Raw genomic sequence first — 24492 nt, 5'->3', positions numbered from 1 at the left:
GTGTGTACAGTGTTATGTGTCAATGTGAAAGCTCCCTGTATTTAGTTTCAGCTTTGACGAAAGTGCCGGTGAGTAATCGCAGGTTGCATTTTGAACACACTGATGGAGAACAGGCGAGGCTTTCAGGTTAGTTACGCGATGGCCGCTCTCTCAACAATGTCAGGATTTCGAAGCGAAAACAATGGCTCCGTTGCTCGAAGAGGCGTGTTGCTGTTTTGACTAACTGCCGGAATGGTAGCGGTATCGTTTTAGCTCATCGGTTTTGCGTTAAAGCCGGGCCGGTGGTGAGCCGTGTCTGTTAGGGACTCAGTGTTTTTCTTGTTCGTCTCCCGGGCCTGGCTGGAGCTGCCTACACTGTAGCGGCGGGTTGCTACTTTCGGATGAGCGGGCAGTAGGTGTCGAAGAGGAGAGGGGTCTGAATTTAATCAAACTGAAGGTGAAACGAGTCTACAGATCCTCGCAGTGAGGCACGTAACTGGTAAAATTTTATTGCTGTGGGATGAGGGACATGAAGAGCATAGTTTTGAACTCCTAATGTGATGTTCTTGCTAACTAGCATTAGCTCACCGTACCGTTGACTTGCCCTAGCTAAAACGAGAAGGCATAACTAATTTACAATCACGTCGCTCTGATCTGAAGTGAGAGAAATAGATAGGTGGGCGTTTTACTGAGTGTTTCGGAAGCCTGATTCAATGCGTGGAACGTGAAATCTGTCATGACGCCGGAAAGCAGCACAGTTTGCATATTCTAGGTTAGCCGTTGCTAACAGCAGGTGGCTAGCTGAAGTATATGGTCAGTGACGTAACGGTGATCATTGTTTTGACAGCACACGGCATCATATCCGCGGCTAACACCGTCCCGTTTGCTAGTCTGTTTGATTTACTTATTTTACCCATGCAAGAAGAACTACAACTTAAATATAGATGTCCGAAAAGTTGATCGTTAGCAGCTGATGTGACGCAGCTGGCTAGCCTGACAGGTTGCCATACAGAGTGCTCATAGTCTGTAATTACTGCAGCACTTTGCATCTGTTTGGCTTAATTCCGCAGGGATTTTTTTTTTTAAAGCTTACTTCCCTGTGCTGATGCCCAGTCATTTTTTTTTTTTCTTCTATCAGTAGCTTCTGCACTGTGTGTGTAATGGTGGTCTTTCTTTGTGTGACAGTTGTAGGATGGATCCAGACGGTGGGGCAGATTCACAAAAAGCTGTCAGTTTGCAGTGGAAAAGCTACAAACTCGTCCAGGACCCAGCCATTAGGCGTGTCACCCAGAAGATCTACAGATATGATGGAGTGCATTTCAGTGTGCCAGTGAGTTAATGTTCACTTTTATTTATTTATTATTATCTTCAATCATTTTGGCTATTGTTTGTATGTTGCATCCTGTTTATTTTTCCTCCCCAGGACTCTGGATTTCCACCTGTGGGAGAACTGCGAGATCCAAGACCCCGGAGACTGTGGTCCAGATATACAGAGCTGTCTCTGCCAGTGCCAAAGTTTAAGGTGAGAATAATTGGATCAGTGTTCATTTGACACGTTTTGGGAGCTTTCTGTTTGATTATCTTTTCACTGATCGTTTAATTTTTTACCGCAGCTTGATGAGTTCTATGTGGGTCCCATACCTCTCAAGGAGGTGACCTTTGCTCGACTCAATGACAACATCAAGGAACCCTTCTTGGCAGAAATGTGTGCCAAGTTTGGTGAGGTGGAGGAGATGGAGATTCTGTTTCACCCCAAGACTAGAAAGCACCTAGGCCTGGCCCGAGTATTGTTCACCAGCACCAGAGGAGCCAAGGACACAGTCAAGCACCTGCACAACACCTCTGTCATGGGGAACATCATTCATGCTCAGTTGGATATAAAAGGTAAGTTAAAATGCCTCCTCTTTCCCATCTGATGCACATTGTTACAGTGATGCTTTGGGCAGTTTCTTTATATACAGCTTTGCAATTTTAAATCAAAAGACAAAGAGGGTCACTTTCTTGTGTATCTTTTGAGCAGTTCCTCAAAGGAAGAAGACCTGCTAACAAAAACACAGTCAAATGACACAGAAAAAACTTAAGCTGCAGTTAAATCTAAAGTTTTTCATACAAACCTTGTTAGATGTAAATTGTTTGTGTCTGTTGGTTCAGTTTGAGATCTTACATTTAAATGGCTGTGACTTTTATTTTTATACAGGTCAACAGAGGCAGAAATATTATGACCTGATAGTAAATGGGTCCTACACTCCTCAGACAGTGCCTCTAGGAGGCAAGGCTTTGACAGACAGGCTTCAGCCTCAGGCTTCAACACAGCCACAGCCTGACACGGTATTGTGACTGCACAAACATCTCTTCACTTATTTAGTAATGTCATGCTTGAGTGGCAATCTGAATTAAGATGAATTTAATTTTACATATTTTTACTCTGTTCCCATAGCCATCAGAAATCAGGCGGAGGCTTTCCAGTGAGCTTGCAGTTTTGGCAGCAGGGGTCCAGGCCCTCACATCGGGAAATGTCACACCTTCTGTAGAGACTGGCTATGATCAGCGTCTAGACACGCCCCCCTCCTCCATGGCAGGTCCTTACACCCCAGGCTCCTCTGCGTCATCTCAGGGTGGGGGAGGAACACCTTACAGTTCAAGATCTGGGACCCCTTTTTCACAAGACTCGGGCTATGCTGGTGGAAGGTTAGTTTCTGATAATTAACCGGAACAAAGCATCTTGAATAAAATTTGCCTTAAGTGGTCTTACTGTTGTGGTTTGGTTCAAAGTACTGTGGAAAAGACTGACACACCCCTTGTTTCGATATATTTTGCTAGGAAAATGAGAAATGGATGCAGCAATTTATTGAAGCATGCAGACATACATGAAAATACAGTATATGAGGCAAAAAAACAAGAGTTTGTACAATTCTAACAAGTTCGATAGTCTTGAAATATTTGTTTTGACAACCTTTTATTTTTCCACATAGCCTGAACCTTCTGAGGCAAGCTTTCTTGTAATTTAAGTAGTTTTCAGAAATAGTTCTCCAGACTTTTTGAAGGTCATAGCTAAGCTCCTATTTGGATGTTGGCTGTCATTTGTTCCTTCTCTGTTTCCTCAGTAATGTTGAGGTTTGGGCATTGGAAAGATCAGTTCATGACTGATGGTGTCCATTTTTTGTTATTGCTTTTATTGTGTTCCTATGCTTTTACTGGATTGGCAGTATGCTTGGGATCATTGTCATGCTGAAAAATGAAGCTATTGCCAGACACTTTCTAGATGGTACTGAGTGGTGGATCAAAATCTGATGGTACTTTCATAATTCATTCATAAAATATGCAATATGCAAAATTCATAATTATAAATACAGTCCCAAACCATAACCAAGCCTCCACCATATTTTACCATGTACTTCTTTAGTGAACTTGTCGGTGCATATGATATGAAGGGAAATTTTTGGTACAAAAGACCTGGCCTGGTCTTATTATCTTTCATCATTTTGTTGTGTTTATTGTGTCCTTTGTTAGCTTGGCTTGCACAGAGGAGGGAAATGCTCTCAGGTTGTTTGTTTCAGTTGTGTGACATTGAGTTTCCAATAGTATTCGCCACAATTAGATTTCACTGTATGTATGTATGTATGTATGTATTGTATGTCAACCTCAAAATCCTTCTCATGTCATCCCTTTTGAAACAAAAACATTTAAATGACGTTACAACACAAACCGCATTTTACCTTTTCACATAAAGTCAAAAAGCATCGTTGTATGACTTAGTGGTTCATATATAAATTCCTTATTTCTGCATTTCAGGCATCCTGGTTACAATACTGGCACAATGGGCAGCGGCTACCCTCCCCAGGACATGTTACCTTCCTCATCTTCGTCTTCTGCAGTCTCCTCGACGGTTGGAGGATACAAAGTGTCTCGCTACTCCGATGAAGCACAGGAACCTGCAGTGTATCACCGGGGTCGTCCTATGTACCCCCCAACCACATCATACCGTCCCAATGAGCCACCATGCTACCCCCCTTACCCTAATGTTGGAGGACCTGGGCCACACATGGCACACCACTCCTCAATGCCCCCACCACCTCTTGCCAACCAATATGATCAGCCCCTAATGTCAGAAAGGGAGAGGGAGCGTGAAAGAGACTCAGGGGCACGGTATGGGCCAGCGGGGATTGGTTCCAGGAGGTCATCTTATCATCACCAGCAAGACACAAACTCTTCCTCAAAGTACCATTCCCATCATTCCCACCACCATTCAGATCGCAGGGATGACAGGGGGTACAGGCGAGACAGCCTGGGCTCTCGGTCAGGTGACCACAGCCACCAGAGACACCGCAACCACCACCATTCTCACAATCACCATGGCAGCAGCAGCCGCAGAAGAAGCAGCCATGACCGGGACAGGGACAGAGACAGAGATCGAGATAGAGACAGGGATAGAGACAGGGACAGAGACAGTGACTACTCTAACAGTTCGGATCCCAGGTACAATTCCAACTCGTACCGCTCTTCATCTAACAGCATGTCTCCTCCCCCATCGTCCTACTCTGCATACTCCTCCAAAGAGCCTGCCCCAGCCCCTCCTCAGGGATTGGACGTTTCCACTCGCCTAGGGAGCACAAGTCTCACAGAGAGGGGTTCCCTGCCTTCATTAGGTGCTGAAAAAGACTACCATGGTCACCACAGTGCTCTGCCTCCACCTCCCCCACCTCCTCTCCCACCAGCTTCTGTTATTGCAGCAGCTGTAGCAGAAACACTTGGAACACTGGACTTCAACCAGGATAGTCCTGCCAGTGAAGAACAATGGACAAAACCCAAACGTCGTCCCAGCACCCCACCTGCCCCACCCAAGACACCCCCACCTTCTTCTCCGCCCCACCCCACCATTGCTTCCTCTTCTAATTCTCCTTCTTCTACTTCCCTTCCCCACCATCTTTCATCTTCTTCTAGCTCCCCTCCACCCCCTCAAAGGGACTCCTCCTCCCCAGAGCCAGATTCCACCAATGAGAGTTTACCGTTTGTCTACCACAGCAGCAGTCTGGACTCTCGTATTGAGATGCTTTTGAAGGAACAAAAAGCTAAATTCTCTTTTCTTGCCTCTGATGAAGAAGACGAGGAGGATAGGAAAGAGGAGAAGCATGGAGGCGGAAGTGGAGATGGAACAAGACGTGGGTCAAGTGATGTGAAAGTGGAGAGGGAACAGGTGGGGGACAATGGTGAGAAAGACCACAGGAGGAAAGGGGAAAGAGACAGAGATGGCCACAGAGGAAGAAAAAGGGGAAAAGGGGGAGAAGGCAGGAAGAGTCCCACAGTACTTGCAGCGTCTACACCACCCGTTTCTACTTATTCTCCCCACATCCCACCCCCAGAGGAAACTCAGGCCCAAGTCGGCCCAGCTGGCCCTGGAGCGTTGCAGGAAGAGTCTTCACAGGCTGGATCTGCTGATGCACAGAGCCGGACAGGAGCGCACACACCACCTTTTAATGGACAGAGTCAGGTATGATCTGTCCTGATTCCATTTATTTTTATAAATAGAATCAGTTGTTTTGATAGTCACCCAGAAATACCTGTCTGTGGGCAGAGACATAAATATTTGGTGGAAATGAATAAAAACATCCTCAGTACCGACACAGTGATTAACATCCTGAGTGCTGTCAAACATAATGTTCATGTTTTGGTTTCTTGCTTTTAATGTGCCCGTTTCTATGTTAGAAAAGTGGGACAGAAAAATAATTCAGTAAGTGTTGTTATTTTGAGAATTTGCTTCAATATGTGGGTGGTTTTTCAACTTAAGACAGTAAATTCTGTTTTCTTTCAGGCCTCTCCTCATTCCTCAGGAGAAGACATGGAGATCTCAGATGAGGAGGAGGAGACTACGACCATAACAACCGTGACCACCCACCAGCCATCAGTCACCTCAGGATCCTCACCTTCTTCATCTCAGGCTGCCATGACTTCACAAACAACAGACCCCTCATCTTCACCCCCACCCATCTCTGACTCTGCACAGCACTTTGGCACCTCCATGCACCCTCCCATACCATCCTACCCCCCTCATCTGCCCCCTCCACCACCCCCTGGTTACTCCCTACAACCCCCACCTCCACCAGGGATTCCTCCCCTTCCTCACATGGAGCTACACCCTGAGTATCCTCCCCCCATGCCCCACCACATGTATGACTATGCCAGCTCCATGGAGCTGATGAACCAGTACAGTGGTGGAACCCCTATGTCTTTCCAAATGCAGACCCACATGTTAAGTCGCCTACACCAGCTGCGCATGTCATCATCCAATGGCACCCCAGGCCCAGGTGAGGCAGCTACTGCAGACTACAACTCCTACCATCTCCACTCTCTTCCACAACATCACACACACCACCCCTACATGGACCAAGAGGGCAATGGGGCAGGCACTCATTATGACCAAGACCACCGATACATGCCACCCCACATGACCTATCCCTACCCTGATCCCCACAGCACTCAAATACCACCCCATCCACACCATGGCATCCCGCCTCCACACACTGGCTGGCCTCCACATGTCTTACCGCCACACTACTCATCTTATATGCCCCCACCTGGCTATGGCACCATGCTGCCTGGGGATGGAGATGAATACAGGGCTCCAGGGGAGGAGATGTCCATACTGGCAGAGAATCCTCATGAAGCCACAGTGCAGATGGTCTTGGCCACTCTTATCCAAGAAATGAAGAACATCATGCAAAGGGACCTGAACCGCAAGATGGTGGAGAATGTAGCCTTTGCCACCTTTGACGAGTGGTGGGAGCGGAAAGAGACCAAGGCCAAGGTAAGGAAGCCCAGCCTCAACAATATTGAAGGTCATCTTTCTAAGGTTGCAGTTAATTTTTGTGTATGTAAAATAAAATAAATAGACCCACCCTTTTGCTTAATCATTTTACTAGTTTATGTATGTGCTTCCTCCATTTAAGTGTAATTGATTTTTTTATAATTAGCATGTTTTTTTTTAAAAATGAAAGATGTCATTCCTGTTACCATTTCATCTCAGTTTAATGATGCTTTTACTAGTCGGTTAACTATATAAGAGAAAGACTGTTGTTACGAGGCCAGAAAAAATTAATATCTTCTGTAAATGTCTACTTTTTGTAGCCATTCCAGACGATGGTTAGGGGGGTTTCTGCGTTACGGGATGAAGAGAAAAAAGAGGAAAAGGTCAACCGTCCACGGGAGCCTCTCATGTCTCTTGTGGATTGGGCAAAGAGTGGTGGCATGGAGGGATTTTCTCTCCGTGGAGCACTACGACTGCCTTCCTTCAAGGTAACAGTACTTTATTGCTGTGGATTTTGGTTTCATCTCCATGTTACTGTATGGAATCTGTACTGCCTGCATATTTTATGTTTGTTTGTTGGAGTGTTTCATTTGCCATTACACCACCAAAACACTAGGTGGCAGTGGTGCTTGTATGCCACCTTGTTGAGGCACTTTGTTAACATCACTAAATGGTAACTGAAACTGTTCTCCATGTTGGACCTAATAAATACAGAATTTATTTAGTTGTACTGAACTCTGTTTTTACAAGGGAGACCTGGCCAGTGCCAGGAGTTAGAAAAGACGGACTAATTCCGTTCATACATGGAATGAATGTGATATGAACATAAGAAAACAGCATAAGTATTACTGCATTATCATCATGCTATTATCCTGCTTATTGTTTCACAGTCAATAGTGCAGTATTTACAGTGCATGTTAGTACCAAATTGACCAATAATAATGATTGTGGTCTGTGTTGGTGCATTGTGTAGTTAGGTTTCTTATTAGATACTCTTCAAGCTACATTTAAGGCTGTCACAGGGTATACGGTTATGCAGTACACAGAATATGTGTACTGCATAACCGTACTGTATAAATGTTTAGCACAGTATATGTCAAGCTTAAGTCAATAAATGGTGTCAAGAGTGTAGTTTAAAATAGCTGATATTGTCATTCTAATATTTTGAATTTTTATGTGGTGCCACAATATTCAAAAAGTGCACAAGTGTTTAGCGTTATCAGTTTGTGGTACTACCTCTTGTTCTGAAAAATAGTCAAACTTTGTAAAGTCCATTTTTGGGTGTGTTGTTGTTTTTTTTTTTTGTTTGTTTGTTTTTTTTTAATTCTTAAAAAATACTTTGAACTATGCAGGTGAAAAGGAAAGAACCTCAGGAGCTTGAAGAGGGCGACATGAAACGGCCACGACCCTCAACGCCACCAGACGAAGATGATGAAGGTTTGCTAAGCTGTAATTCAGACTTAAAAAAAAAAAAAAAACATGGGTTGGATTACTTGATCTGCTCCATCTAAGTCTTAAATTATCCCGTTTTCAGCTGCTGACGGGAGAATACCAGAGGCAGACCGGCATGGAGCTGAAAGGGACAACAAGAGGAGGAAAAAGAAGCCTAGAAATCGGAAACCCTGGGAGCTTGACAGTGAGGGAGAAGAAACATCTGATGGTTCTTCTACTGAAAAGGTTTGTTTGTTTTAAAATTGTGATTCAAGATAAAACACAATTTTAAAAAAATGACTTTAGATTATTAGAATATGAATCTGATATATTAGTTTATAACTCATGTTGTTGGTTTTTTTTAGTTAGCAACAGATAAGAACAAAATTATTAGCCTCGTATGAAAATTGAAGTTGTTTTCAAAACTTTCCAAAGTAGTTTCTACCTCTCAGCTGTAAAAGGCTAATTGGGATGTTGCTGTCACCCCATTGGGCAGGCAGGCGGGTATCCCAAGTTTGCGATGTCAACGAGGCAGCATAGGATTTTGAAATTCATACCACTGGTGCATCGACTAAAAATCTCACATGAGTTTGACTCCCAGTGACCTTGACCTTCTAGCACTGGTGATCACCAGTATTTTAAAACGTGCAAGGGATTTTCAACATAGCACTTCTAAGGATACTACTTATTTTAAATTTTTTAGAAACCATAAGTTATTTGTTTCTTGTTTTGTTTTTTGATTTTACACACAATAACAATTTTTTCAGAAAACAAAAATTACCAGTGTCACCATTATAAGTCGCCAGAAAATGTGAACTTTTTATTGAGCCATAGCACAAACCACTGCTGTGCAATGATGTGCTTTGACTTTGTGAAGGTTCAAACTGAAGGTTATTTTCCAATTTGCATGCAGTACTAAAACAAGCAAGGGTTTGAGGTGTCTAAAGAACCCCATAACAACTGCCAAGACACTAGTGAATGACTAAGCAAAGTTGGGAACCAAAAAATGTTTCCTTTGGTCAGATGAGACAAAACTAAAGCTCTTTGGCCATGGAGACAATGCTTATGTTTGTAGAACATAAGCATTGTTTTCCAACTCAACAACACCCAAGCATGGGTTGTTCCTGGTACAGAAGACAAAGTTAACATTACTGAATGGCCTACACAAAGCCTTGACTTGAGTCCCACTGAAAATCTGTGGGGTGAACTGTAGACTGAGGTCCGTGCCAGAAGACCCATTAAATCTCTGGAGGAGCTTGAGAGATTTGCCAAAGAAGAATGAGCTGCGATTGCTCAAGAGATGTGTGTGTGTGTGTGTGTGTGTGTGTGTGTGAGACTTGATGAAAACTATAACAAACAACTGCAGGCTGTTATCCAGGAAAAGGATATGCAATTGGTTATTAATATCAAGGGGGGTAATGAATCTCACCCTGGTAGTTTTTGTGAAATCTGTGTGCAAAGTAAAATAATGTAAGCATCCAAAAAAAAACCTCAATATGTTTGGAAAAGCTGTGTTTAAAAATTCCATGCTCTCTTTAACACCACTTAGGAAATAGTTCTGTAGTGAATTGAATACAATAAAAAGGAAATTTTCATAGCAGGGTTACAAATCCTGTCCTCACCTGTAGATGGCAGGATTTCACTGTGATAATATTGTGTTGCGATGACAACTTTTTTTTTTTTATCCCCCCCATGTTTAGGAGGATGAGGAAGACGAAAGTGGAAAAGAGTCTGATGGTAAACCACAAACAGGAATCTCATAACTTTATGTTCTTATTTTCAGCTATCATGACTGTTTACATTGACTTTTTATTTTTTTAGATGATGTCCTCAGTGCAGACAGTGACGACGAGAGCCTCTCATCCTCTTCTGAAGGCTCTTCATCTTCAGGATCTTCATCTTCATCCTCTTCTGAGGATGAAGATGAAGAGGAAGGAGAGCAGGCAGAAAGTGAAGGACCAGACAGTATGGATGAGTCAACTTTGGATAGCACAACTGAGAAAGACAATGAGAGGTACATCACTTGTACTGCTGTAATCAGAATTATATAACAATGAATGTTGTGCTTTTCAACATTCAAATGCTTGTTCTGTTTTTCTCAGGGAAAATAATGCAGCTGTTCCAAAGGCAGAGGTCAAAGCAGGTTAGTCAGAAGTTGTTGTAAATCACCAAAAAGCACCAGTGACATAATAGATTCAGTTTGATTTCAATCTTTGAAAACTTGTATCTTTTCTCAGGTGATACAAAAGATGGCAAGGCAGACACAACGGCACCTACCAAACATCCCCCCTCACCACCATACCCACGCCCTACATCCCCTATCGTTCTTGTGCCCCCTCTCAAGAAGCGCAAAAAGACAGTCTCCTTCTCTACAGACGAGAACGAAAGCAAAATGCAATTGCCAGCTGCACCACCATCTCCGTCGCAAGTTTCGGGTGAATCTCCCCTCCTCTCAGGCAGGCTTCCAGACTCGCCCATCACTGCAACCTCACCCAATTCATCTCGTCCCAGTCAGGGCATCCAGCTGCTTCCCTTTGCCTCTAAACCAGGCGAAGGGAATGCTCTCATTGTGCCCCCATCTGGACGAACCCAAGATACTGAGGAGTCCAAGAGAGGACCCCTCATTTCTCCCCAGACTACCCCTGTCAAATCCCCTAGCAAACGCAGTGCAGGCAAAGAGTCTCCCAAATCTCCTGCTCCTCCTGTTATGGTGTGCCGCACTGTGCAGAACCTGCCTTTGGACCATGCCTCTATGTGTAGGATGGCCTTTGAGGAGGCCCCAGCACCCCCATCTGTCAATAAAAGGTCCAGAGGCAGACCACGGACATCTAGCCTGTCTACTTCTTCCTGTCACTCTCTCAGAGAGGAAGATGAGGATGAGGAAGAAAGTGAGCAGAGGTTAAGACTAAGAGAACAGGTTGGGGCCTCCAGCCTCCTGCAGCTGGCCTCTGCTTCAACAACTGACCTGTCTGTGTTAGCTGATGTGGCTTTGAAAATGGACCCTGATCCTGGAGACTCAGAGGAGACAGAAACATCTGATGAAGCAGAGGAGCACAAGATGGAAGGAAATTACTTCTCCCCAGAGTCGCTGGCCCTCCTTATGAGTCCAGGGGCTGTAATTGTCCTTATGGAGCACAACTACTGCAAACCCCCTGTTGTCCCAGCACCAACTGGTGCCAAAAGGACTTCCTCCAGACAAGATTCTTCTGTTTTGCTCCCAGCCGACCTCAACGCTATTTCTGGGGTGCTTGAAGCACCAGAGGAAGTCATTGGAGATCCACTTACATCAAGGGGAGATGCAGGAGAATTCTTGTCTGCAGTGGAAGAGATGTGTGACTCTGAGGATACGGGCCAGGTCACGCCGGTGTCTCCATCATCAAAGAAGAAGAACCTAATTGGCAAGGGTTTTGAAATTGAAGAGGAAAAGAGCAAAAAGAGGAAGAGAAAAGATAAAGAAAACCTTGAGGTTCATCACACAAAAAAGCAGAAGGAGCAGCCAGGCAAGAAACAGAGGAAGCGGAAATTAGAGGTATATTTGTCTTGTTTGTTCCTGTAAATGTTTGAGATTGCCATTACCGTAAACATGCCACAGGCAACAATAGCACTGACTCATTACCAGTAAGCCCAAAGTTGGAATTTTGAAATTGGTACAGTTGTACCCTGTAGAAGTGCTCTGCTCTCAGTCTTACTGATGCAATCACCCTAGAATTACTGACATTTCCTTAGCGTTGCTTAAAGCTAACGTCAGCCAGGTGCTTTGCGTCATGAAAGAAAAAACATTTCATTTCATTAATCATAAACTTGCCACCTGCCAGTGGCATGTCTAATGGCGCTCTTTTCGTTTCGTTTGGTTTCAGCTTGTGGCCTTCATCAGGGTCATAGTAACACATAGTAGAAGTGTGCTTCAATAAAAACAGAAAAAAATTCAAATTAACCAATCACATCTTCATAGATAAACCAGCTGACATATAACAGGTTGGTATTGGTTAATTGGTTAAGTCACGCCCAAGTAAATACTGGACTAGATCATTAATTTTATTTATTTTATCAACAAAAGAAAGAGTAGCTTTCTAGGCATCGCGTTTTAAGTCTACATTTGAGAAATTTTACATTTTAGAGACATAATTGAGGACCTTACCACAAATATGGTTCCATGTTATGATGTACTCTTGTTTTTTAATCTAACTCCTGCACTGACTTCTTTTTTAATTAAATGCTTTCCTTTGTAATTATTTTATAGTTTTTTTGTATATTTGTAATATTCTTATGTATTTCATGCATGTATTATTTTAAGACAGGTGGGGATTATGTCTCCCCCTCCCCGTCTTCGTCATTAATGATCTAGTCCAGTATTTACTTGGGCGTTTCTGTTTCCTGCCTTTTATTGAAGCACACTTCTACTATGTGTTGCTATGACCCAGATGAAGGCCTCAAGCTGAAACGCGTTGGTCAGTCAATAAAGTTGTTCCTCTTCCCGTTAAGTGTTGCTGGAGTCCCTGCATTGCAATCTTTGATCTTTACCGTGTCTTACAGCACGTATGCCTTTTTTCTAAGAACACTTATGTTCATGAAAAATGTAAATGGCATTCAGTCACCGAATATAGTTATGAATATTGTTATGGATTAGATGACTTTAACTGGTCAGAGAAAGGTCCAATGTGTCAGTGTGTGTTAGTGTAAACACCACATAGACTAGAAACTAAAAGACAGTATTTTTTTCCTGCAGGACTCAGATTTGGAGGAAGATGTGGATGTGGAGGAGCTTGAATCTGGGGAGCTGTCCAGCTCAGACACTGAGGAAGAGTTGGTTGAAGAGGTGAGGAAGAGTGAGCGGCTCTTTTTGCAAGAAGCAGGAATAACAACATCCCAGAACCGGGCGAAACCTGTCCCAGCGCCTGAGCCACCAGCTGTGAAGTTTGACAACCGCAGTGAATTTGAGCAGATGACCATCTTGTATGACATCTGGAACTCCGGTCTGGATGGTGAAGACTTGTTGTTTTTGAAGAAGACTTATGAGAAGCTGCTGCAGGATGACCATAGCTCTGACTGGCTCAATGACACTCATTGGGTCAACCATACTAATATCCTTTTCAGTGATTATCTTTCACCTCAAAGATGTATGGGCACTAGGTTTGATTTACATGGCAGTGACACAATATCCAAAAAGTCTGACTATTATGAATTACTAAATTGTCTGCATACCATGACATTTTTAAATTCAGGAATGCTTTTATAGTTGGTTCCCTGTTGTCGGCCTTGACCTTTGGGCTGCACTAACCAATTTGCCAAATCCTCGCCGCAAAAAGAAGAACACAGATGGGCAGCTTCGTGAGCATGTGACCGGTTGTGCCAGGAGCGAGGGGTACTACGCCATCAGCCGCAAGGAGAAGGATGTCTACCTGGACCTTGACCTACCCGAGCAGGTCATACGGGAGGTGGAGAATGTCGACACCTCGGTAGGCAGATTCCAAATCTTTTTGGATGCATCTTCTTTTATTTCTTTTCCATTTATTTAATCTGTTGTTCTCACATCAGTTTGATTTTGTCTGTTATAGCAGTTGAGAAGCTTTGCTGAAATGCTTGAGATACTTTGCAAAACTTGTTTAGGCTTTTCCTTAAAAATGAGTCGGCATCGGGTAACAGGCCGACGCACTTGGACAGTTCAATGTTCATGTTTACTCTCTCACAGGTAATGTTCACTCTCCCAATCTAATGTTTGTGAAATTGGAGATTCTGTTGTGCCTGTTCCTTCATTTGTTGTTGAAAGAACAGGATAAAATGCCCGTGAGGTGAATCTGTGCCTGCAACGCAACCTAAAGTCAGTAAATCTGATTGGCAGTGGAGATGTTGGTGTGGACATGCTTTCGATTGTGTGGAAAGTTGAAGCCGGGTTTTGATGGAATTTTAATGTGATATCCAGTTGAACTTTTTTTTTCCAGGAAAAATATTTTGCTGGTCTCCACTGCCTCAGTAATCAATTATTAGCGGTTTCAGAGTATTATTATAAAGTCGACATTTGGCTAGATAGTGCATTTGGAATGGAGGTGATTTATATTTGGCTCAGTTGAAGTGGTAATTTTAGGATTTGAGATGGAAAAGGTGAGGGTTTTCAAATGATAGAGAAGTAAGATAATGAATATGTGAACATTTACAATACAGAGGTTTTAGGCATTAAATTCGTGCTGTCTGGTGGTTGAGACGGATTCATGCAGGGGGAACAAATCACATTTAATTTCAGTCACATACATCACTGCTCATATGTTTAAAGGCATGCATTGTATTCTTTGTCAGTAAAAAGAACATTAAATTCAACAAAACAACAACAGTGCTGTAAGGGCTGATAATAATCAGTAAAGTATTGATTTGTAATCAGTCTAAAACAAGAAGCACAATACAAACTGAAAAACTGTGTGAAAATAAGAGTCATGGAGAAACGTGCGAGATGCATGTCGTTTCTAGTCGGGCTTCCTGATTATCAGGCTTGTATGAGTCAGAATGTGGTCATTTACAGGAATGATGTGATGTTTGAAAACATCAGGCTTTTGTTTTTCCTTGCAAGACTACTTGAAACAAAAATATTTCTTGCTGACTGATATTTTTTTCTTTCTTTTTTTTTCTCATCTTTGCTGTTAGAAGTGGGTTTAGTGGGTTTAGAGTGGTGAAGGGGTGTGATGAATTTAACAACAGACGAAACAAGTGCGCCAACCTTGAATGTAAACGTGTAGTTTTCCTTTGTTTTCCCGTTTTGTTGGCAGCCATAATTCTAACGTACTTGAAATTCCAACTTCAAGTTGTTTGTGTCCACTGATTTTGAGTTTAATGTTCGTATCACGTATCTTATGGTCAGTATTCAAAAACAGTACAAATGTATTGCATTTTGAGGATGTCGAAGAGTGAATCCTTCCTCTGGGCCAGTGACAGGATGTTTCAGTTCAGGCGTTATTTCACGTAAAGCACAGTGATCATTCCTGTTTGTGACACAGGAAATCCGTAGATTTTTTTTCCTGATGTAGATCCGGATTTGTCACATGTGAATTTCTCCTTCCTGAGCAAAAGGTGATGAATCCAATTTACGTCAAAGGATCATAACGATCACATAAATTCTTATGAAGTTCCCTGAAAATGCAGTTTGATCATAGTGAGTGTGACACCTTTAAAGTGTTTTGGAAAGAATAATCAGAGCAAATGTGCAACTCCAACTTTCCTCAAGCATGGTTGAACAGCTCTAGAAATTTGCAGAGCACATGTATTCCCAATCCAGAATTAAACCATTCTCCTTTATTAAAAATAAAGGAGAAAATTTCACATATTCAAAAATTGGAGGATTTGAATACATGTTTTATGTGTTTTCAATTAAAAAGACTGGGTTCAGTCTGTAACCTCCATGAAATACTGCTGAATTGGGTGCCTCTTAGCTGGAAGTACGAACAGGAAACATGAGTGGAGCATTTATTTACACAAACACCCTAACCACTATGTCTTCATTAGAATTTACTTAGAAAAAAACAAAAGAAGTAAGGCTAAACCGGTTGTGCATTTATCACTTTGTATTCCAACGCACGATTTTTTTTTTTCAAGTATAGACATCTCCCAGCCTAAAGCCAACACAGGCATGCAAATATAAAGATAAGTGTGTAATGAGTGGGGAAAAAACAAAGTCAGTTTTTTATTTACAGCCAATTAGTTTCAAAGACCTGGGGCATGGAGCCACTGAAGGAGGTGTGAACAGAGGAAATAAAAATGTTTGAATGAATTTAGGGGAAATAAGTTGGAATTGCTGATTGTATTGCACTAACCTCTAAATGGAATTCAGCTTGGATGCTTTTTTATTTGTTTGTAATGGCTGATTAAAAATGTGTGAGAACCATTTCCTGTGTGCCAGGAGTAATTACAGTAGCACTGTATGAATTTATAGTGTCACTGCAAATATGTTCATGTGGTCAGCTTTACCCTACAGAGCCATGGTTGCCCGGTGCATAATGCTGGGCAGTAACATAGTATGTGTCCTGAATGCATCACAGTATTCTGATCTGTTACGTGGGTCTTTCAGCTCTTTGCGAGTATTACTTTGGTGCAAGTGCAGTGAAAGCTTTCTGATAAGTCTGCCTAGACTAGAGTCAAAAGTTTGGAAAAAAGGAGAAAGGGGGGGTCACAGATACCCACACATTTATCATAGGCCTAAATTTGGCTATTACTGTGATGATTCTATGATTTCATCATGCAACGTTCCTCTTTTATAATGCCCGCAAATAAAGTTTGGGTCACCTGTGGGTGATGATCTTGATGCTTGTCAGACACTCATATGATGCACCCTCACTGGTCCCATGTGCAGCCAGTTATCCTCCCACACAATGCCAGATTGTCATGGAAGGTTGGAACATTGGTAGGAACATTTGGAAAATCAGCTCATTGAGTGTTTGTGTGAGTTACAGTGGAAAATCCACGTCGCTGGGTTGATGTGCAAAGTTTATTCCTCTCTAATGTATTTCCCTTTTAGCAGTTGTGCTTTCCCTTACTGCTTCCATGGACACGAACATAGTTCCTTATAATAATACACACAAATTCTTATTTTTTACTGTGGCCTGTTTTATGCAGTCTTGCTGTTTCTAGAGTTACCGACTCATGCAGACTCGGCACATAATAAGATGTAACTGGTGCACCACATCAGTCTGCGTCTTTGATATCTGATCTAAGTGTCGAAGCAACTGAGAGGTGTCTCTGCTGCTTTTTGTATTTTGTGTTTATCTCAGGAACAAAGTGATGTATTGAGATGAATAATCACTGTTTATGTTTTCAAACCAAAGATTTGTGGCAGTCTTCAAAAAAAAAAAAAACATGAAGAGTTACTGATACTCAGGGGGACACCCCCTCCTATACACACACACACACACACACACACACACACACACACACACACACACACACACACACACACACACACACACACACACACACCAAATTAGGATTGTGATAAAATATTCCTAACCACTAATATCTAACCAGTCATGCTTGCATGTGATTTAACATCATGATGATACATTGAAACAGCTGTTTCACTTTGCATTTCATGTTTCACCTATAAAGCTATCACATGGATTATTATCTTGATTGTAATATTGATCTTTTTAGTACTGAAAGCAAAGCATGAGTTTAGGCTGTTTCATTTAACTCATGCATTGGTTAATTGGTTGTAAAAACACACGAGTTACATAGTCTGACTAAATCTAAAATGAATTTTGAGGCGTAGCATGAGAACATGTCAGTTCATTCTGTTTCAGTTTGAAGTTTCTGAGGAAGTTTCAGCTGATTCATTTTTTTTCCATAGATTCCGTTTCCTTGTTTTTGGAAATTTGTGCTACAGTTACATTGCTGGGCTCCCTTTAACACTCAAGGTTTTTTCACATTAGTTATGGGAGTAATTTTTGATATTTATAAGGAACGCAAGTTAACATCTGAAGAATTTAATTACTGAACCAGCTGGTTGTTCCATAATACAGGGAAGGCAGTGGTTGGGACTGAAGTATTTGAGGGCAGACTTGCTTCCATTCTTGCGTAATAACCTTTCCAGTCATATCTCTTTCGCAAATGAACCTCTACTACAAGAGCAGGGGTATTGGAAACTGAGGTCAAGATGTTTTTCAGGTTCATGCTGTTACCCGTCAAGGCCATCTGATGAAGTCTTAGTGTAACCGTTGCACTTTCTGAATTTCTTTTGTTTGTTTCCTGGCAGGGTGCTAACCGAGTGCTATCAGAGAGACGTTCAGAGCAGCGCCGCCTCCTCACTGTCATCGGCACCACTGCCGTCATGGACTCTGACCTGCTTAAACTCAACCAGCTTAAGGTACAAGCAGTAACAGCCATAGTATTCATGCGGTCACTCATTTACAAGCTAAAGGACAAAGTTAAACTGCAACCTGTGACTTGTCAACAGATTAACCTTTTTTTAAAAAAAAATCTATGCTTAAAAAACAAAAACACTGTAATTTATGCCACCTCACACAATAAATTAAATGGTTTACAGTTCATGAGTGTAACCAAAAGGTCATCTAAGGAATAAATTTCCAGAGCCTGAAACTGATTCCACGCTTTTAGAAGTGCAGAGCTAAATTTAGTAGGATATTTACCAACATGTTTTACAGTCTAAACACAATACAAACAAGATGTCTGTGAAGGTTCTCAGTCATCCAGGTCATCATAGCTTGGAAAGAAAAGCGTCTGGTATTTAAGTCCAGACTGAGACTACAAACAAGACCAATTTTGACCCAAGCACTGTTATTTCTCCATTCCACAAACTCTGTGGTTTGTTAAGCAAAACTCGCAAAATGATTTTCCCAAGCCTCACAAGATGAAACTCAGGGCTGAATGCAGAAGTTTTACCTTCACATTGGTGGTTTTATCTTTTGGTTTCAAGATGAATTTGTTTATTTGTTACTGTGATGTCTGAATAGGAGTTTTTTGGAAGGTGGTCCTGCTTTTGTTTTTTTGTGCGCATGTGTGTGTTTGGTTTTGAAAGAGGCTGTATCTCTGGCTTTCATTGTTGCACAAATCCGGGGTCAGTCACAAATCTGCCTCTATGCTAAGCATGCAGAAAATCTGCTCACTACAGTATGTCAGTGGTCAAACGTTTGGGTGTGGCCTTTTTTGCATGTTCTTATTCTAGTCAACATTTTTTTTTTTTTTTTTTTTTTTTTTCTGGTTATCACACCAAATTATCAACTTGGATTAGTTTACCTTTTTGAATTGTTGAAGATCCAATAATAAAACAAAGATATAGCCCAGGGCTCGCAAAATCGCTAGCCCGACGTCCCGGGGCTAGCGATTTTTCCAGTCGGGCTACCAAAATCTATCTCAGCCCTGCCCGTCGGGCTATCATAGGAAGGAAAAATATGTGTCAATGCTTTTGCATTTTCTTTCGCAAATGTAGCTGAGTAATTATGTTATTGGCATCGATGAGCCACTGTCAATATGTGACATATCGAAATCGCGTTTGAATTTGCGCTTGTTTTTTGCTTTCACTTTGCGATCGCGCCAATGGTGTGTAGAGAGCGGCAGCACTGATTGGTGAGTGACGATTAATTGCGCACCAATTCCTCTGACATCGTCTTATCACTCATTAGCTTACTATTCAAACGTGACAAGTGAAATCTCCCACAGCAAGTTTAAACATGTGAGAGGTTGATTGCGCAGAGAATCGCTGACCGTTATGTGAATGCGTGTGTAAAAGCAGCAGGATTTACGCCGGTATTTTAGTTCTGCTGAGCCAAATAAGACGGGTCAGGGTGAAGAAGGGACAACCAAATAAAAGCCTACCACAAAACGGAAAAGTTATGACAAATCAGACTATGAGGCAAAAAGAAAGCTCAGCTTTTTTGGTTTCATGGACAAAAGAATTTATGTGGCTGGAATATGACGAGCTAAATAACACGATGTTCTGCCGGGTGTGTCGTGAGTTTCGTTTCATTTGAGTCGACAAGCGCCTTTGTAACTGGGACCAGTAATTTTAAGAAAGACCCCATCAGAACCCATGAGAAACGCAAGAAATGCATTATACTGCACCCAGTCTGCAATATCTTTCCCAGAACAAACAGCAATTGCAAAAAACATACTAAAAATAAAACAAGCACAAGCAGAAGTCCTGAAAAATCTTTCAAAAGCGTACTATGTTGCAAAGAGTGAACTACCATTGGCCAAATTTAGCAGTTTTGCAAACTTCAAAAAGCAAATGGCCTCGATCTTGGTTCCACTTACCTCTTACCCTTGACTTCAGTGGAATTTTCAGATTCAGGATCTGACACAGACTGATTCATGTTCTATACAGTTCTTACAAGTTCATAGAAATTTCTGTTCAATTAGAACCAAGTATTTGAGTTGATGATTGTAATTTTTATACAGTTGTGATTTGTATTTAACAATTTTCTGATTAATTTTTGTTTCTGTTACAATATTATACTTTAATGTATAATATTGTAAAGGAAACAAAACATTAAAAAATTTCTCTCTTTTTTATTCGGGCTACTTAAATTTATTTTGGGCTACCAAAAACTGAAGAGTGCCTGCCCGAAGGGCTACCAGAGATTTAGAAATTTTGCGAGCCCTCTAGCCTGTAAGTAATTAAAACTGCCTGTTAATTCAGGACAGCTTAGTTTATAAATTGATCAATTTCTAGTAAGGCTCCTCTTAAATTACATCCGCTCTGTCCTGATGCAGTTCCGAAAGAAGAAGCTTCGTTTCGGACGCAGCCGAATCCACGAATGGGGCCTGTTTGCCATGGAGCCCATTGCTGCTGATGAGATGGTCATTGAGTATGTGGGTCAAAACATAAGACAGGTATGACTTATAACGAGTTCTGTGTTTAACCAGTGATGGTTTTTGAAACTTTCCAGCCATCTTGACATCTTTTTGTCATGCCACTAAATGTTTTCATTATCGTTGCCACTAAAACACTTGTACAGATAATAAATCTCTAATAGTCCTGCTATGTTGGACCCTTACTCTTGCATTGTAATATTGATATGACGGTATGTGAATTGCAGTTTTTCGGACGCTTTGAGGGTGTGGTCAGTCAGAAAATGTTCTTTGTGCGCAGATGGTGGCTGACAATCGAGAGAAGCGTTACGCACAGCAAGGCATCGGGAGCAGCTACTTGTTCAGAGTGGACCATGATACGATTATAGATGCCACCAAGTGTGGGAACCTTGCACGATTCATCAACCACTGCTGCACTGTAAGTCTGAAAACACTCAACAATAATCTGCCTCTTACATGCTTTAGATATGGACTGATGTTAAGTTCTGCAGCTGTCGCCCATCAGTCTGTCGTTGCTTTTTTCCCCCTTGCAGCCAAACTGCTACGCCAAGGTCATCACCATAGAATCCCAGAAAAAGATTGTGATCTACTCAAAGCAACCCATTGCCGTCAACGAAGAGATCACGTACGACTACAAGTTCCCACTGGAGGAGAACAAGATCCCTTGTCTGTGCGGAACGGAGAATTGTCGTGGGACGCTCAACTAGTCAACGCACTTCTCTCCCGCACTTACCAATGGCCAATGGCCAGCCATACCCGTAAACACCTCCCTTTCCCCATGAGTTCGCTCTCCTAAATGTGTAACTTGAACCACCCCCAGTACCCTATGCTGCCCCTCCTCATGGCCTCATAGCCAGCCTCACAGTACCTAGGATGTAGACACGCACACACTTGGCACTTTTCACACAGTTTTCATTCTCTAGGCAGTTTCACAGCCACAAGCTAGTGGGTGATGGATTGGCGTCATCTGGTTCTCGATGCATGGACAAGGCCTTTAGCATCAGCTCGTTAGTGGCAGTATTACTGGACAAAACCGGGCGCTCCAAGGGAGTTGCTGCGTCAGTCAGGGCATGAAGGATTTGTCTGATTCCATGCCAACATCCGTTTGAAAGGAGACAATGTGGAGGAAAAAAGAGAAAAGGAAAAACGTCTCTTGGCACTCTCTCAGACATGGCTTCATTACTCTTTTAAAGTGACGGCATCAGTCAGACATAGGTCATTTTTATGTTCCTCATGACTTCATCCAGACATACCTGTGGTGCACGCACAATATTTCACTTACTTTCAAAGGGATTATATTTTTGTAAATAACTATTGTTAGTATCGACTTTAGTGAAGTGAAACTACACTTTCGGTGTTCATTTCCTCTGCCATTATCTCTAAGAGCAGCACTTTATCACTTGTTTGCATGCTGCTGTGAAAGTTGTATTGTGCGTCTCATAACCAGCCTCTGAAATATTGTTTTTTCTTTATTGGGTGTAGCTGAAACAAATCGGTGAGGGACACTTTGATCTTTAATTAAAGCAGTAGGTAGGAAAAATGTCGTCCAGAAGTTACTGCTGTTTAGGGCACTTAATAATTCACAAACATGCACAAGATGTGCAAAAATAATATTGTGCATAACTATCTGTAAACTTGGCAGCATGCAGAGTTGTGCCAGGCTCCTACTCTCTAAGATTTTCTTTGTGACAGCTACAGAAGTCAGGGTGTTTATCAGATGTGAAGCAGATGCATTTGGATGCCGTCACGTTAATGATAAGGAGTTCATGTCTGAAAGGGGCTTTGTTTTGTCGGCGGCGTCCAGGAGTCACTCCTCTAGTGTCGAATTCCTTCTGTAACCACACACCCATACAAATCCGCACAGAGACGCACATGAATACCAGAAAAATTCAGGGTTTTTAGACTCGCTCGCTACGGGCGTAACTTTTAAGATTAATCACTTCAATCAATTTGGTCTTCAGTTATGCAAGATTTCCAAGTGTGAGGGTTGTTTTGGAGCTTTTTTTAAAATTTCATTTCATAGTATTATATTATATTACTGTTGCTGTTATTAATGGTATTGTTACTTATTTGCATTAGCTGTAAGTATATTACAGTGAAATGAGCTTCAGTGTACCCATCCACTGTCCTCAGTGGCTTTGTGATCCACCAGCCCTATAAATCCTTTCTCCCCTCCCCACTGTGTGTTACTCTCCTGTTTTGCAACAGGCTCCGGTCTGTATGAGAGTAAAGCCGTTTTAACCCACTGTGAAAATGTGTAATTTAGGTTTCAGCTTACAGTGTGCGTGTTTTTTGTTTTGTTTGTTTGTTTGTTTTGTTTTGTTTTTAAATGCCACTGTTAAACTTTTATATTCCCCTCTTTATTTTTTTTCCTTCTCCATACTTATGGACACTGACATATGTGCTTTTAACAAATTATTTGTGTGCTCTTTGTGGGCTCTTTATTCATCTACAATATTTAGGGCTGTGCTTGTGAAATGCAGTTGAGCGCATGTCCAGTGGGGGTGGGATGAGAAATTGTCAATGGCTGTTTCTATCACCAACACAATGGAGGAGAGTGTATACGTTCATAACTCACATCGCTTGTTTGTCATCGATGATTTGGCACACTATCTGCTGTGTCAACAGAGAAGTCGCAAAAGTATGTGCTGTTGTCGACAAGGTCACATGTCCCTGTTTGTGGGTGAATTCTAAAGATTCACAAAGTACATGTAATCCTATTAGCAATGACGCTGGTTTCACAGCCGTTGCATTTGTTGGTTAAAAGCATGTATGTCAATGACGTAAGTCAAGAAAAGGTTTTGTTGCTGCTTACAATATATCATCCTGTTTCGTTTCAACAAGCGCACAAATTCCTGTTTAAACAATTGACAAAAACGTTTTCTGCAAATCCTTCTCCCTAGTTGCTTTGTTAGGTTCTGAATTACACAAATGAGTTTGTGAACAATGCTGCTGGCTTTGCAGCCATTTGCTACAAGTTTGCATTTCTAGCAGAGCCCCAAGTCAAATAAAGTTATAATAATAAGAAGAACTCCTTTGAGGTAAACTTGGCAGATCTTTTTGTAAGGCACATTTATTTGATTTAGTTATTTCTGTTCAAAGACTTAAAGTTCTTGCTTTCCCCTTGTGTTGCAGATCTTTGCAGAATTCATGAGAATGCATTATATTTTACTTCAGTCATCCCTTCTGAAAGATCGTAACTCAAAAAAAAAAAAAAAAAAAATCCTGCTTACAGTCTGTTTGCAGTGTAGATAGGTGAAAGTGTCCGTGTCCCTGCGAGGTTAACAATCCTAGGCAGTTTCTGATACGTTGCAGATGGGGATTTCAATGACCTTTGTGTTGTCCTTTTTTTTTCATGGCTATGGCCGTCCAAAGTTTAACTTTGATGTTGAACTTTTAACTAAACTCCTGTTTATTTGTTCTTTCCCAAACAGGAAAATGTGTAAGATATTTCTTGTTGCAATGAAAGCCTTTCAGTACAAACCAACCCTCTTTAATAAAGGAGAAAAAGATGAAAGGAAAAAAAACAAAAACAAAAAAACAAAGAAGTACATGTAAATATTGTAGAGGTGTTTGTTTCTTGTAGAAACACACTGATTCCAAGCTGTAAATATGTTTGTTCCGTTTCCTTACTCAATGAGGAGGAAACATGTACATACCTTCCATTCATTTATTTTTTATTGTTTTTCCTTTTAATTTGATGATTATTTTAATATTATTTGCAATATTTCTCTTGTATTAATGCGTTGGACCCTTTATTAATGGTGCATTAAAATATTTTTTAAATAAATGAAAATCTTGTGTTTTTCTTTACTAAGTCCGTGTCCTGCTGGATATGGATGTTCAGATTGGAAACAAGCGTGAGAGTCTGAGTGGCTTCTAGTTGATTGCTCTCTTATGCCACTTTAATGGCACGTTGGTTGAGCAGGAAGTTGTGCCGGAAATGAATGCATCTGCAGCTGTCATAGACTGTA

General features: G+C 41.6%; 1 protein-coding gene across 3 annotated transcripts; it reads left to right on the top strand.

The window, feature by feature from the left end:
* Window positions 1-75: 75 nt before the first annotated feature.
* Window positions 76-23151, top strand: setd1a (SET domain containing 1A, histone lysine methyltransferase). Of its 3 annotated transcripts, none has more exons than XM_039610911.1 (21): window positions 76-126; window positions 1165-1309; window positions 1403-1501; window positions 1593-1863; window positions 2177-2307; window positions 2417-2667; window positions 3772-5467; window positions 5789-6781; window positions 7102-7269; window positions 8134-8218; window positions 8316-8458; window positions 9913-9949; window positions 10034-10226; window positions 10315-10355; window positions 10450-11741; window positions 12939-13293; window positions 13487-13668; window positions 17943-18053; window positions 20420-20539; window positions 20799-20936; window positions 21052-23151. In XM_039610911.1, exons 2-21 carry the CDS (start codon window positions 1172-1174, stop codon window positions 21223-21225), a joined length of 6618 nt encoding a protein of 2205 aa, XP_039466845.1. In that variant the 5' UTR covers window positions 76-126; window positions 1165-1171; the 3' UTR covers window positions 21226-23151. The 3 variants fall into 3 exon arrangements, with proteins under 3 accessions (XP_039466845.1, XP_039466846.1, XP_031606461.1); XM_039610912.1 differs by lacking the exon at window positions 76-126 and adding an exon at window positions 135-436; XM_031750601.2 differs by lacking the exon at window positions 76-126 and adding an exon at window positions 135-467.
* Window positions 23152-24492: the final 1341 nt, after the last annotated feature.

Source organism: Oreochromis aureus, linkage group 4 (genome assembly GCF_013358895.1).
Source record: "Oreochromis aureus strain Israel breed Guangdong linkage group 4, ZZ_aureus, whole genome shotgun sequence".
Taxonomy (NCBI): domain Eukaryota; kingdom Metazoa; phylum Chordata; class Actinopteri; order Cichliformes; family Cichlidae; genus Oreochromis; species Oreochromis aureus.
Note: the sequence above shows the minus strand (reverse complement) of the source record. Positions and strands in the feature narration are given on the sequence as shown.

What these genes read in the sequence shown, in the direction of transcription:
- setd1a (XM_039610911.1), top strand. Translation starts at nt 1,172, where the DNA reads ATGGATCCAGACGGTGGGGCAGATTCACAAAAAGCTGTCAGTTTGCAG. An exon ending in TGCTCAGTTGGATATAAAAG is followed by an intron (nt 1,864 to 2,176) that starts GTAAGTTAAAAT and finishes ATTTTTATACAG; the next exon opens with GTCAACAGAGGCAGAAATAT. An exon ending in AAAGGCAGAGGTCAAAGCAG is followed by an intron (nt 10,356 to 10,449) that starts GTTAGTCAGAAG and finishes ATCTTTTCTCAG; the next exon opens with GTGATACAAAAGATGGCAAG.